The sequence below is a fragment of the Bipolaris oryzae genome (assembly GCF_000523455.1).
Source record: "Bipolaris oryzae ATCC 44560 unplaced genomic scaffold scaffold_296, whole genome shotgun sequence".
Lineage (NCBI taxonomy): Eukaryota > Fungi > Ascomycota > Dothideomycetes > Pleosporales > Pleosporaceae > Bipolaris > Bipolaris oryzae.
This window is the reverse complement of record NW_006911572.1, coordinates 1-14,504: the sequence shown is the minus strand read 5'-3', so window position 1 is coordinate 14,504 and position 14,504 is coordinate 1. Positions and strand designations below refer to the sequence as shown.

The following is a 14,504-nucleotide window of genomic DNA, read 5'->3' as shown; positions in this document are numbered from 1 at the left end:
AATTAAAATCCGCCTTTCCTGAAGTTATCCCTAGACCAAGACCTGTTGTGCAAGGGCAAACAATTAAAGATCCTCATTGATTAGCTGGTTTTGCATCTGGAGAAGCATGCTTTTTCATTCGTATTGCTAAATCTTCTTCTACTAAAACAGGATCTCAAGTACTATTGAAATTTCTAATACCCCAGCACAGTCGAGATACCTACTTATTAAAAAGTTTAATTAGCTATCTAGGTTGTGGTAACTACCGCCTTCGTCTTAAAGAAGATAAAGGTGAATTTGTTGTGGAGGATTTAAAGAATATCACTAGTATTATTATCCCATTTTTTAAAAAGTACCCTATTATGGGTATTAAGTCTGAAGATTTTTTAGACTTCTGCAAGGCTTCTGAACTTATGTTAAATAAAGAACATCTTAATAATGAAGGACTTGAAAAACTTAGTATGATTAAGAGTTCAATGAATAAAAAGCGTGTTGATACGAGTAAAGATTAATGTTGAAAATAAATTTGCACCTTTGGACACTTATAGAAGCAATAAATACCTATATATGTATAATAGGGATAAGTCTATTTTGTATTTTTATACAAAGAAAATTAGTGATTTTTTTCATGTTGGAATACATTATATTACTTTAAAAAAACATTTGAAAAAGGGTACGTACTATTTGGGTAAATACAAGTTTAGCAAGGAGTTTGTGCCTTCAGCTAAGTATAAAAAAATTTCTCTCTTAGAACTAGATTTGAAATTAAAGAGAGATAGAGAAGAGAAATTTACACGAAAAGGCTAATTTTTGTTTTGTGTAATTACTTTATCAATTTTACTCGTCGAATTTAGTATTCAATGTATTTCTTACATATTTAAGATATTTAACAAACTTTCAAGTAACATTAGTTAAACACATTGATTTAGGTAAAGCATATAAAGGATATTTATGTGAATATGTGAAAGAAAATACGTTGTAATGGGATTCATATAAAATTTTTAACTGTATGCTGGAATAGCTCAGTGTTTATAAGTACTTAATAGTAAAAATCTTGTAAGCTATGCTTAATCAGCAGGAAACAAAAGTAATTTTGATTATCATTAGGTTCCTCAGAGACTACACGTTAAAGACCGTATATTAATACGCTTAAAATATAGTCCACAAATAGTTATTATTTTAACTATTTTTAGTCATGACAACTACATTTAACATGAGAAGTCCTGGTATAAGATTGCATAAAAGATTAATTTGTGCTTAAAGAACCAAACTCCGGGAAAGCCCTAAAGCTCTAATAACCAAGGATGTTTAGGAAACTTTCTATCTGGCCCCATTAATGCCTGGGGGTATGGTAACATCGTTAGAGATGATCGAAAGAGAAATGGGTAATCGCGGATCTAAATCAGATATAAAATATCTGTAAAAGAGCAACGAGTAGACGGTTCTTCGGTATGATTTTCAATACTGTAAGGTATACTCTAGTCGCCGGGAAACCGGTTCTGGGGCGAAATCATCTACATACTTTTTTTTCAGGTATTAATAAATATACTTACTATTAAGTAAAAACTCTTGAGATTTAATTTGTGTAGATATAATACTTCCGGATTTATATAACTTTAAAAAAGTTTTTTATTAAAGTTATTTAGATGAATAATGAAATATACTACTAGTTCTAATGGTTTAAATCCAAATTTTGTAACTGGTTTTTGTGACGGAGAGTCTTGCTTTTCTCTGACCATTAGTAAAAATCCTAAGCATACTTTAGGTTGAAGTGTTAAATTAGTTTTTTCTATTCATTTACATTCTAAGGAAATAGATATTTTATATTTAATTCAACGTTTCTTTGGTGTAGGTAATGTAACGCTAAATAAAGATTCAGCTACATACCAAGTTATAAAACTAAGTGACTTAGCTTGTGTAATAGAACATTTTAACAACTATCCGCTAAAGACTCAAAAGTATGCGGATTTTTTATTATTTAAACAAGCATTTGAGATTGTAAAGAGTAAAGAGCATCTTACTGAGGATGGTCTCAAAAAGCTTATTAGTGTTAGAGCTTCCCTTAATAAAGGTCTACCTGAAAGATTAAAGGTAGCTTTCCCTTATATTACTCCTGTGCCCAGACCTACTACACCCAAAACTACTTTGGAGTGAAATAAACCAGAACTTAAACACTGAATGGCTGGATTTGTCACAGGTGAAGGATGTTTTTATATCAAAACAAGCAAGTCTAAGACACATAAATTAGGTATAAACGTTGGTTTACAATTCATTATAGTTCAAAATATACGTGATGCCTATTTAATTGAAAGCTTTGTACAATTTTTTGGTGGTGGTTCTTTCTCTGTTGCAGAAAAGTCTAGCATGGCTAGATTTACTGTGTCAAACTTTTCTGAGATTGTAGATAATATTATACCTCTATTTGAGGAATACCCCATACAAGGTGCAAAAGCTAAAGATTTTGAGGACTTTAAACAAGCATCTGCCCTTATTAAATCTAAAGCTCATCTAAATAAAGAGGGTTTAGATAAAATTCAGTTAATTAGATCAAGAATGAATTTTAAAAGGGAATTGCAGTAAGTAGTATAGAATTTTTATATATAAAGGATTATATCTGAACTCTTTTAGAGAGCAAAAAGATAGACAACCCTTTTTATGTATTCACGAGGGGTTAAGAATAGCTCCAGATTAAAGTTACCACATTTATATAAATAGCTTGTCTGATAGACTTGGTATTCTCTTTAGAATACAGGTCTTTTTGGATAAATGTTCATTGTTTGTGGATCGAAATTAATCTTATTTGCTTGAGCAGTTGTTATTACAGCTGTTTTATTATTATTATCATTACCGGTCTTAGCCGGTAAACTTATTCTGCCGGCTCTAAATTTGGCTGTATTCTGGGAACCGTTATATATCAATATATCGCAATCAGTAGGTAATCTATTAAGTTTGAACTTTTTAGAGAACCTCAGAGGCCACACGCCAAAATATTTTGGTTGTAGTTTAGAAACTTTAACCTTTCCTTTATGTGCAACTTTTAGATCAATCCATACCGGCAACCACAATAAAAATTTAAACAAATCTCTTTTTAGTTATTATTTTACTGGGCTTATTGAAGGTGATGGTACAATAATTACACCAAAAACTTTGAGATCCCCTAAGGGTAAATTAAATTATCCTTCTATACAAATAGTTTTTCATTTAAAAGACTTACCTTTAGCTTTACTAATTCAAAAAGAATTGGGTGTAGGTTCGTTATCTAGAAAAAAAGGGGTAGACGCTTATATCTTAACCATAAATAGCTATGATGGTATATTATTCGTTATTTCATTAATTAATGGAAACATGAGAACACCTAAAATACACAGTCTTAATGCTTTAATAGATTTTTTAAATGAAAATAAAGGAGTTAGTATTGAAAAATACTCTATATCTAAAGAGCCATTAGATTCAAATCCATGGTTGTCAGGGTTTATAGAAGCAGATGCTTCTTTTCAATTAAGAACAACTCTTTCAGGTAAATATCCTAAACTTGAATGTAAATTAGAAATATCTCAAAGACGATTAGATCATAAAGGATTTGATAATCTAGAATTTTTAACTTATATTGCTGAGTTTTTAGATACCGAAGTAAAAAAAATAAGATCGGATAAACCAAACCCTGAGTATAGAGTTAGAACTACTAATCTTAAAGGTAATATTCATGCTAAAAATTACCTTTTAAAATACCCTTTGTTTGGAACTAAACATTTAGATTCCTTAGATTGAATGGAAGTAGTAAACATATTTGATAGAAAAGAGCACAATACAATACAAGGAAAGGAAAGAATAGTAAAAATAAAATCAGGTATGAATAATTACAGAAAAATTTTTACCTGAGATCATTTACAAAAATTCTACAACGTAAAAATATAAGATATGGTCCGATCAGGCATGAGAGTGTCTGCGTATCTGCACTAAGTTTAATAACTTTTTAAGCTAAAGAATAACTCTTTAAGCTATGGGATTTTATCCAGCAGATCAACAAAAATAATGGGAATTACTATGGTTCTTACTGATAGAAACTTTAACACTTCATTCTTTGAAGTAGCAGGAGGTGGTGATCCTATATTATACCAACATCTATTCTGATTCTTCGGACATCCTGAGGTTACGAATGTAGGCCTCTTAACGTCGCTGTATGCTGGGACCCCTTCGCTATATAGTTCTAAATACTCCTCCTTATATGGCACAGTAAAAAAGTTAGAACAATGAAGGAAATCAGCCGGTAACATTTTATATATGAAAAATGGAACCTCAGAGGCTCTACGCGACGGAGTTGTAGTAAATTTAGAAAATGTTAAACGTGTATCAGATCACGTTCCTAAACATTTGAAGCCTCTAAATAATGAACAATTAGGTTATTATCTAGCAGGATTAATAGACGGGGATGGTCATTTTAGTAAAGCTCAACAATTAGTTATAACTTTTAGTTCTCCAGATGCATTTCTAGCCTATTACTTGAAAGGAAGATTAGGTTACGGTAATGTAAGAAAAGTAAAGGACAAAAACGCATACCTTTTAATTGTATCTAATGAAAAGGGTATGTTAAATATAATTAACTTGATAAATGGTAAATTAAGAACAGAACACAGATTTAACCAAGTAGTTAATAATGTATTAAGTCATACTAAGTATGCAGATCAAAATATTCATTTTACTATAGATTCAAGTAAAAATTTTGATAACCACTGATTAGCAGGTTTTTCTGATGCGGATGCTAGTTTTCAAATAAAAATTATTAAACGTATTACCAGAAATAAACCGGAAATAAGATTAAATTTTCAAATAGATCAAAAAAGTGTTTTATTGTTAAATATAATAAAAGAATACTTAGGTGGAAACATTGGATATAGGAAGTCTCAAGATACCTATTATTACGGTTCTACTAGTTTCGGTTCTGCTAAAAGGGTTATAGAATATTTTGATCGATATCACTTACAATCTAGAAAGCATATAAGCTATTTAAGATGAAGAAAGGTATATAGATTAATACAAGACAAACAACACTTAACAGATAAAGGGCTATCCAAAATACTAATCATTAAATCTTTAATAAACCGTCATGAAGAAAATACTACAACTTAAGATAAAGTCCTAACAAGAATATAAAAGTTTTTGAGTATTAATGAGAAAAGACTGTTATAATACACAGCTATTCCTTTAATCAAAATATTGTTACATTTTAATTATACCAGGTTTTGGTATAATAAGTACTACAATTTCTGCCAACTCTAACAAAAGCGTGTTCGGATACCTTGGTATGGTTTACGCTATGTGTTCTATTGGTATCTTAGGATTTGTAGTTTGAAGTCAATGGCTGGCTTTCCTTATAGGTGACTATAAGGTAATAAATTTCGCTATATGATTCTGGAACAGCTTAGTGCCTATAAGTACTTTTAATAGTGAAAATCTTATAGGCTATGCTCAATCAGCAGGTAATTTTAGTTTTGTGTCATCTTCTTTTTTAGTAGCGAAGGATACAAAAACGGACAAAAGCTCCTCAGAGACTACACGCGAAACATCTTTTAATTTTGATGAATATAGAAAAATATCAGATAAAAATTCTGATCAAGTATCTGACAATTGGTTAACTTGGTTTATTGGGTTTTCTGAAGGTGATGGTGCTTTTCTTACAGGAAAAGACAAACGTCTTGTATTTGTACTAACTCAAAAAGAAACTGCTATACTAAATCATGTGCATGAAACATTAGGTATTGGTAGGGTTAGAACATACGGTAATTTTAGTCGTTATCGTGTTGATGATAAAAAAGGTATACTTGTTCTAATTGCTTTATTTAATGGTAACTTGGTTTTAGATAAAAGAAAAGTCCAAGTAAAAAGATGATTAGATACTGTTAATATAGAAGAAAAAAATAACAATGTTCTTCCCATACTAAATAATAGTTGACTGTCAGGATTTATAGATGCAGAAGGTTGTTTTAATGTTACACTTTTTAAAAGAAAATCTATGACTTTAGGCTATCAAGTTAAACTAAGATTTATGATTGACCAAAAAGATAGCTTGGATAATATGCTCTTTATAAAGGACCAGTTAAATCTGTTTTTAACTAACAGAAAGCTTAAAAAAGGTACTATTGGTACTATGCATAGAATAGAAAGCAATTCATTTGTTAAGGTCCCACTTATAATTGAATATATCTATAGATTTAGATTAAAAACTAAAAAACAAGAGTCATTTGACAAATGAGTAACAGTTTATGAGTTAGTAAAAAACAAGGCTCACCTTACAGAAAAAGGACTTAATGAAATAAGAAAACTAAGTAAAGAGGTCAATATAATCACTAGTATTACAAAAAAAATCGGTGATAAACTTAATTAAAAGATGAAGATATAGTCCACAAAAGGTTTTTACCTTGTGCACCATATGTATACTGTTGGACTAGACGTGGATAAACTTGTGTTCACGGAAAAAATCTTGCTATATGCTGGAAACTCTTCTATAAATAGTCCACTCATATTTATTATGCTCGGAATAATCTATTTATTTAAAAGACAATCAGCAGGAAACTTTGGTTTTAGTACAAAAGCTACGGCAGTTACTAAGAATACTTATACTAATTATAAAAATTTACCTTTAATATCTGAACATGTACCTATTCATAAAAGCAACCTAACAGACGACGAATTCGGCTGGTTTTTAGCTGGATTAATTGAAGGAGATGGTTGATTCGGACATAAGGAGTTACATATCATTTTTGCTGAAGAAGATATATCACTAGCTTATCTTATAAAAAAGCGAATTGGATACGGTAATGTATACAAGATTAAAAACAAAAAAGCGGTTAGATATATTTGTAAAAATAGCACTGGTCTATCTATTATCTTATCTTTAATAAATGGTAAATTGTTAAGTAATTTTAAGTATGATCAATTAATTAATCATAATTATAGTGAATTTTTTAACCTCACGTTATTACCACCTTTAAAAAGGCTAAGTCTAGATAATTATTGACTGGCTGGTTTTACTCAAGCGGATGGTTGTTTTCACATCAGTATTGCAAACAGTAAAACACATAAAACAGGGTTTAGTGTAAGATTGGAATACTCTTTAAAACAAAATGATAGCTTACCCTTAACTTTACTTTACAATGAGTTAAAGTTGGGTAATCTTTCTCAATATAGTACAGGTATTTGATGTTATAAAAGTACAGGATTTAAAACTGCATTTAATTTGATTAATTATTTTGATACATATAATCTTTTTGCTGGTAAATATAAAAGTTACCTTAAATTTAGAAAAGTATATATTATGATTACTGAAGGAAAACATTTAGAAGAAAAGGGTATAAAAAAGATTATAAGTATTGCAACCAAAGGGTCCTCAGAGACAAGCACGCAAGAAATTTAAAATATAATTTAAATTAAGATACTGTCCACATTAAAGCTTTTTGACAAGAGCTTACTTCACAGCTGCTACTTTAATTATTGCAGTTCCTACTGGTATTAAAATATTCTCTTGATTAGCAACTTGTTATGGTGGTTCTTTACACTTTATACCATCATTACTATTTGCATTAGGTTTTGTATTTATGTTTACTATAGGAGGGTTATCAAGCCACTTAGCTCTCTTTGCAAGTTATAAGATACTTTTTATACTTGTTATAAGCACTACTAAATGCTGGGAAGTACTGACAATAGGAATACTAAATATATCTCTAGCCCCGAGGGGCTTACCCTTTGGGAAGATCCCCGATGGGGCTCATCCCGCAGGGATAGTAAAAATTTCATATTTTGTACAATCAGCAGGTAACTTGGTGAATTATTCTGTTTGTATTATTAACAGAATAGTATACCCTTGCACCCCAGAGACTAAACGTAGTCCTCATAGACTAATGTATTATGCATTAGTATTGTGAGAAGATATAGTCCACACAATAAATTTCTTAATTTCATTTTTCTTTACAAATAAATATACTCCAAATCATTCCAATTTAGAACTTAATAGCTCTCCTCTAATAAAGTACGTTTCTACTGAAGCTGAGGATATGCGTAGTAGTAGTAAATATTTTTGACGTAGTACTTGTAGCCCTAGAGATATTACCCCTAGAGAACTATTACCGTGTGCGAATGATAGTGATAATATTTATAATGAGGAAGGAAAATTAAAACCTGTAAAGGTATATGATGATCTTAAATCAGATAGAGCTAGAATTTTTAAAGAATGTGCTAAGGTATCAGGTGTTTATTATTTAATAAATAACATTAATGGCCATACTTATGTAGGAAGTTCTATAAATTTAGCTGCTAGAATGAAAAACTATCTTAACAATAGTTATCTACAAAGTAAAACAAATTCTAATATGCCTATTACAAAGGCTTTACTTAAGTATGGCCATTCTAACTTTTCTTTTTGAATTTTAGAGTATGTTAACTCTGACCAGTTAGCTATAAGAGAAACTCTATATATTACACAAATTCTTCCTTATTATAATGTATTAAAAAAGGGTTATTCTTCTTTAGGGTACAAACACACGGAAGAAACTAAAACTCTTCTTTCTAATTTAGCTAAGAATCGGGTACATTCACCTGAAACTAAGGCATTAATAGTAAAAGCTCTAACAGGTCAGAACAATCCTTTTTTCGGTAAAAGTCATACCATGGAAAGTATTAGGCAAATCATTAAAAATAAATCATATAATCCTGTTTACATTTACGATTCCTATAAAAATTTAATAGCTATTTATCCTTCAGTAAGAACATTGTCTAAAAAGGTTGGTGCGAATAGTACCACAATCGTTAATTATATAAAAAGTAAAGCATTGTTTAGAGGAGAATGGTATTTTACTAATATTCCTTTTAACATTGATGATACCCCTATAATAAAAGATTGAACCCTTACAGAATGTGACTTATTGGCTAAAGAAATAAGAAGCAGAATTGGAATTACAAAAGGTGTTTTTGTTTATGATAAAAACAAAAATTTTATAGCTAGGTACAAGGGAGTAACAGAAGCTGGTAAAATACATAAAGTTAGTCATCTTACTGTAAGAAGATATGCTAGTGTGAACGGATTACATCCTTCAGGTTACTATTTTTGCTTTGAAAGATTAGAAGCAAACTATGAAAAATCCATAGTTGACACACAAGATAAAGACTAAAAAAAATGAAATTAAGAAATTTATTATTTGTAAGTGGAGTTGTTCTTGCGAACGCATCACTTGATATTGCCTTCCACGATACCGTTTGAATATTCGAGTTAAGTATGCTAATACCTAGTTTATTTGTTATGGTTAAGGCAGGATTTGAGGGTACGCCGTCAAATTATAGTCTTAGTTATAATAATAATTGCAGTTATAATGATTTATCTGATAACAATAACTATAAAGAATATATAAAAATGTTTTGAGTAGGGCTAATGGACGGAGACGGAAGTATTCAAGTAAACCATTGACGTAAACAATCCCTACAATACAGACTAGTTATTAAATTATCTAACCTTAAATCTAATTATAATATGTTGGTTGAGGTTGCTAAAGTAGTAGGTGGAACTGTTAAGATTACCGGTAAAAAGGCGGATGTTATTTGAGTTGTAAATAAAAAGGAAGAAATTATTGAAATAATAAAAATTTTTGATACTTATCCTCCTTTAACTTCAAAAAAAATCTGTCAACTTGCATTCTTAAAAACATGTTTAACTGAAACTTCGGTAGAAAAATACTTATCCACAAGAGATACTAAATTTAAAGAACAATTTACTATTATAAACGCTAATTTTAAGTTACCTACTTATTTTAAAGCTTGATTATCTGGTTTTATAGAAGCGGAAGGTTGTTTTTCTATTCGTAAAACGAAAGCACATTCTTTCTCAATAGGACAAAATGACGACGTTTATTTAATAGACGCTATAAAACAGTATTTTGAAGTATCAAATAAAGTTCGTAACCCTTACGGTAACTTCTATTTTATAGAGGTATACAAGAAAGAGGTATTAGCGAAAATAGTGGCACATTGTACTAACTATCCTTTGTTGGGAGAAAAGTTAGAGTCTTTAAAAAAATTTAGATCTTGCTGTTCCCTTTAGTAAGTGTCGTGTTGTCTTGTCACCATGAAAAATTACATACGTTTTTCGGTAAAATTATTACATTAATTTTGCTAACGGTGAAGTCTAGGCCTCTATTGGCCATTTAAAAATATTATTAATAAAACAGATTTTTACTTACTTTTATCTACATATCTACGAGGTATTTTTATTAATAATGATGGTCGTAATTATATATATGAATAAAATATTAACAACAAGAGAAAATAAGGGGTTATTTTACAATTCTGCATTAAAGACTAGATCGTATTCTGATGGTAAAAAAAGTAACTCTTTCCCTCCCGGGGACCCTTCCGAGACAGGGTCCCTAATCCCCCGTGAGGGAATAAAGGGAAGAGGATTAAATCCTCATTGAGTAACTGGATTAGTAGATGCTGAAGGTTCTTTTATTGTTTTTATAAAATTAAATCCAAATAACAGTAAGAATCTAGTACGGCAAATACAACTGTCTTTTGAAGTATCTTTTCATATTAAAGATATAGAATTACTCTATAAATTAAAATCCTTTTTTGGAGAAGCTGGTACGATTTTTATTCCATCAACTAGAAAAGATGCTAGATTAAAAATAACAGGATTGAACGAGATAGTTAATTTTATAATTCCTCATTTTAAACGTACCCTTTACATGGTATGAAAAAAATAGATTATGATCTATGATCTGAATGTGCAGAATTGTTACAAAGTAAGCAACATTTACAAGAGAAAGGGTTAAATAGAATATTATCAATAAAATCTGTACTTAATAATGGATTATCTGATAAATTAAAAGCTCTTTTCCCTTCTGTAATAGCTATAGATAGACCTGTTTTGGATGTTGCCAATATTCCATTAAATCCTAATTATGTCAGTGGGTTTACCGAGGGAGACGGTTGCTTTACTGTAAATATTTCTTCTAATACTAAGCAAATTACTGCTTATTATATTATTGAGCTACATAAAAGGGAAGTTCCTTTATTATCAAGCATACAAAAATTTTTTGGAGGGGTGGGTTCTACAAATATCGCATTAAGTAGAAATACCGCTCGATTTTCTATAAGTAAAAAATCAGACTTGATAAATAAGGTATTGCCTCATTTTGATGCACATAAATTGGAAGGTAATAAGCTTAAAAATTATCTAATCTTTAGAGAAATTGTTCTATTGCTTGGTTCTAAAGCGCATTTAACTCAAAAGGGGTTTGATAAAATAAAACTTCTTAAAGAGGGTTTAAATAATTAAAGTAGATAATTTATTAGGAGTAAAATATATAAAGACGATTATATGGCGTATATATACTTTACTTATTATTTTAAGGCGGATAATAAGAAAGAGCGTGCTAGATAATACCGTGGAAACCAAAGATAATTTATTTATTACTATATTTTGGGTTTTTCTTGGGTTTGTCCTTATGTGTTTTCTTAAGGCGGAAAATATAAGGGTCCCCTCATGTAAGGTAATACCGTGGAAACCAAAGTGAATAAATTTATTCTCGAGTAGGATCCGTAGAGACTAAACGTGACAGTCGAAAGTTTATTAAGTTAAATCATTAGATAAGTTATAGTCCGATCCACTGCGTGAGCAGTGTTGTATGTAAATAAATGAGCAACTTAATTGACCTACTACGTAGTTGCTCAACTGGGCCTTAATAATGTTTATTATTACGCATTTGACTATATGCTGGAAACTATGTTTTTAGAGCCTCTCTTACTATTTATGTTATATTATTATCTTTTAAAAATAGATGCGGATAGAAGAAATCTTCTAAACATAAGTAGTCAAAATGGGGATGTATCTGCTACATTTAACACATGTACAAACATACAATCAGCAGAAAACTGTAAAGAATTCTCAGAGACTATACGTCAAATATCTAATGACAATAACGGAGAAAATTCATCTTTTTTAATGGATTTGCCGGAATAGTTTTTGTCTCCAAAATTAGATAAAGATATAGTCCACAATATAAATATATTTATATTTGCATAGCCATGCCCTCACTCACCTTACATTGGTGGTAGTGGTTGGGCCGTTAGAAAATATTTTTAATCCTGTACATAATAAAGCTTACCCTAGATCAACTCTAAAAACGGCGGAGTCCGGGTTGATACGAAAAACTTATTTGAAATATAAACCTGTTTGTATTATTTCTTCTAAAGCTTATTATTCTACTTTACCTAAATCAGAGTTAGCTGTTTTCCCTACGGATACTTCCGTTACCTATGAAAACCCTTTAAAAAGTAGACACGATATTTGTTTTAACTATAAAAATTTTAGAGGGTGTTATCTATGGACTTCAAAAACTACAGGTAAACAATACATAGGTAGTTCTATAAATCTAAGTCTAAGACTTACTGAATATTTTAGAGAAAGTTATCTAACTCTGCAAAGTGGGAGAGGTAGTATAATTTGTAGAGCTATACTTAAATATGGTCAGGATGACTTTTATTTATCTATTCTTAGTTTAGGCTCTTTAGGAGATAAAGATAGTAAATATTCTTCAAATAATCTTCCAGATTTTGTTGTACTAGAACAAAATTATCTAGATAACTATAAAATGGAATATAATGTTAATAGGGTAGCTAGTACTAAATATGAATCTTTATATGTTTCTGTTAATAAAGGTGAGGCCAATCCTTCATATAATTTAAAAGGTGAAGAAGCTTTTGTATGAAACAGAAATCACTCTGTAGAATTAAAAGCTCATTGATCTAGGTCAAGAGGTAAAATTACTTATTATATTTATTCTAAAGATAGTTTTGAACTAGACATTATTTTCCTTAGTTCAAATAAACTGGCTGCTTTTTTAAAAGTTAACGCAGTAATTGTTAAACAAATGACAGAGCTGATAGAATCTTCAGAACATTCTGCTATAAGATGTGAAGATTATATTATATCACTAAAGCCTTTAAATTGTCAAAATTTAGCGGATAATTTGGACGTCTTGTTGAATTTTGAGATCAGTTCAAGTAAAACTCGTGACAGAAAACTAGCAGCAGAGGAATTGAAAAAAGGTAGAAAAAGTTTAACTATTTATGGATTTAATCCAGAAACCCATGAATATAAAATTTGACCTTCTAAGGGAGAATGTTTAGAAGAATTAACCGGGTATTATTATACAAATGTTAGAACTATTAACAGAAGAATAGATAAAGATTTAATGTATAAAGGTTATTATTTACAAACTAAGCCTTTTAAGGAAAATACTTAGGTAGTAATAGGTAATAAAGCTTTTTTGAATAATATAATTTGTTTACGAAACCTTTAGCCTACATTTCTCTGGCCCATAAAGAATCTTTATACAAAAAAGGATTGTAACTAAATATTTTCATTTCGTGTAGAGCGTGTTAAATGTATGTACGTTTAATATTGAAGCATTTCCACTACGTTTTAAGTATGGGTGCAGTATTTGCCTTATTTAGTGGATGATACTTCTGAATTCCTAAAATTTTAGGATTAGATTATAACTTACTTTACTCTAAAGCTCATTTCTGAGTTTTATTCACTGGGGTTAAAAACAACGAAGGGAATAAGGGATTAAATGGTTTAGATGAACATGGGGATATTACCCCTAACAATAATTCACCTAATAATTATTTATTGTATTTTAATGATATAAAACAAAGTAAAAGGGATATATATAGTAAACTAAGGCACAAATCTGGAGTTTACATGTTTATTAATAATTTAACTAATGATTTATATGTAGGTAGTAGTCTAAATTTAACTAAAACAATGACTAGTCATTTTTATTATGCAAGTACGGATAAAATGAAAACAATATTGGCTAGATCGATGAGAAAATATGGATTACATAATTTCTCTTTAGCTATATTAGAATTTTGTGAAAAAGATGTTATTACTTCTATAAAATTGGAACAAAAATGAATAGATTATTATAAACCTAAGTATAATATATTGAAAATAGCGGGAAGCTCCCAAGGTTTTACACATAAAATTGAAACAATAGTAAAACTAAAAGAACTTTTCAGAAAAGAAAATCACCCAAAATATGGATATATATCTTCTTCGGATACAAAAAAAGCGATTAGCGAAGGTATTAAACAATTTTATATCAATAACTCTCATACTAAAAAAGGTTTAAAAGGAAAATTATCAGCCCAATATGGTATAGGTGGTAAATTTGTTTATTGTTATGATAAAAAAAATAATGAATTAATTTTTCCTTCTATAAACGCGGCTAGACAACATTTTAAAACAAGATGAACAACTATCAAAGACAATATGGATAATAATCAATACTTAAATATTAAAGATGAATATTGAATGTTTCAATCTAAACCTCGTAACAACGGCCCTTATTAGTTAATTAGCCCTGTTCATCTTTCTATATGCTGAAAAGTTTCATAAGGCTTAACTACTGCACATAATTACAACTTTTATACGGGGTAAAAAAAACAAAAGAACATAGACATGTTTTTTTTTT

At 29.7% G+C, this 14,504-nt stretch overlaps 10 protein-coding genes across 10 annotated transcripts; all 10 read left to right on the top strand.

Moving 5' to 3' along the window:
• Positions 1 to 305: 305 nt before the first annotated feature.
• On the top strand, positions 306 to 491 carry COCMIDRAFT_110006 (uncharacterized protein; the record flags this gene model as incomplete). The annotated part of the gene is made up of 1 exon (XM_007695320.1): positions 306 to 491. A coding segment is annotated over one exon (186 nt), but the record flags the coding sequence as incomplete, so codon positions are not given.
• A 1,141-nt stretch (positions 492 to 1,632) lies between these two features.
• Positions 1,633 to 2,559, top strand: COCMIDRAFT_41621 (uncharacterized protein; the record flags this gene model as incomplete). Its single annotated transcript, XM_007695319.1, has 3 exons — positions 1,633 to 1,744; positions 1,832 to 2,129; positions 2,205 to 2,559. The coding sequence occupies 3 exons, from the start codon at positions 1,633 to 1,635 to the stop codon at positions 2,557 to 2,559; spliced, it is 765 nt and encodes a 254-aa protein (XP_007693509.1).
• Positions 2,560 to 2,817: 258 nt separating this feature from the next.
• COCMIDRAFT_109993 (uncharacterized protein) lies at positions 2,818 to 3,747 on the top strand (the record flags this gene model as incomplete). Its single annotated transcript, XM_007695318.1, has 1 exon — positions 2,818 to 3,747. A coding segment is annotated over one exon (930 nt), but the record flags the coding sequence as incomplete, so codon positions are not given.
• Positions 3,748 to 4,023: 276 nt separating this feature from the next.
• Positions 4,024 to 4,992, top strand: COCMIDRAFT_41619 (uncharacterized protein; the record flags this gene model as incomplete). Its single annotated transcript, XM_007695317.1, has 3 exons — positions 4,024 to 4,078; positions 4,244 to 4,652; positions 4,743 to 4,992. The coding sequence occupies 3 exons, from the start codon at positions 4,024 to 4,026 to the stop codon at positions 4,990 to 4,992; spliced, it is 714 nt and encodes a 237-aa protein (XP_007693507.1).
• A 390-nt stretch (positions 4,993 to 5,382) lies between these two features.
• On the top strand, positions 5,383 to 5,866 carry COCMIDRAFT_41618 (uncharacterized protein; the record flags this gene model as incomplete). The annotated part of the gene is made up of 2 exons (XM_007695316.1): positions 5,383 to 5,411; positions 5,518 to 5,866. The coding sequence occupies 2 exons, from the start codon at positions 5,383 to 5,385 to the stop codon at positions 5,864 to 5,866; spliced, it is 378 nt and encodes a 125-aa protein (XP_007693506.1).
• A 123-nt stretch (positions 5,867 to 5,989) lies between these two features.
• Positions 5,990 to 6,229, top strand: COCMIDRAFT_109988 (uncharacterized protein; the record flags this gene model as incomplete). Its single annotated transcript, XM_007695315.1, has 1 exon — positions 5,990 to 6,229. One exon carries the CDS (start codon positions 5,990 to 5,992, stop codon positions 6,227 to 6,229), a length of 240 nt encoding a protein of 79 aa, XP_007693505.1.
• A 177-nt stretch (positions 6,230 to 6,406) lies between these two features.
• On the top strand, positions 6,407 to 7,390 carry COCMIDRAFT_109999 (uncharacterized protein; the record flags this gene model as incomplete). The annotated part of the gene is made up of 4 exons (XM_007695314.1): positions 6,407 to 6,704; positions 6,762 to 6,977; positions 7,014 to 7,169; positions 7,194 to 7,390. 4 exons carry the CDS (start codon positions 6,407 to 6,409, stop codon positions 7,388 to 7,390), a joined length of 867 nt encoding a protein of 288 aa, XP_007693504.1.
• A 1,878-nt stretch (positions 7,391 to 9,268) lies between these two features.
• COCMIDRAFT_41614 (uncharacterized protein) lies at positions 9,269 to 9,568 on the top strand (the record flags this gene model as incomplete). Its single annotated transcript, XM_007695313.1, has 2 exons — positions 9,269 to 9,381; positions 9,457 to 9,568. 2 exons carry the CDS (start codon positions 9,269 to 9,271, stop codon positions 9,566 to 9,568), a joined length of 225 nt encoding a protein of 74 aa, XP_007693503.1.
• Positions 9,569 to 11,011: 1,443 nt separating this feature from the next.
• On the top strand, positions 11,012 to 11,299 carry COCMIDRAFT_109989 (uncharacterized protein; the record flags this gene model as incomplete). Its single annotated transcript, XM_007695312.1, has 1 exon — positions 11,012 to 11,299. A coding segment is annotated over one exon (288 nt), but the record flags the coding sequence as incomplete, so codon positions are not given.
• Positions 11,300 to 12,272: 973 nt separating this feature from the next.
• COCMIDRAFT_109991 (uncharacterized protein) lies at positions 12,273 to 14,284 on the top strand (the record flags this gene model as incomplete). Its single annotated transcript, XM_007695311.1, has 2 exons — positions 12,273 to 12,546; positions 13,950 to 14,284. Coding segments are annotated over 2 exons (609 nt in total), but the record flags the coding sequence as incomplete, so codon positions are not given.
• Positions 14,285 to 14,504: the final 220 nt, after the last annotated feature.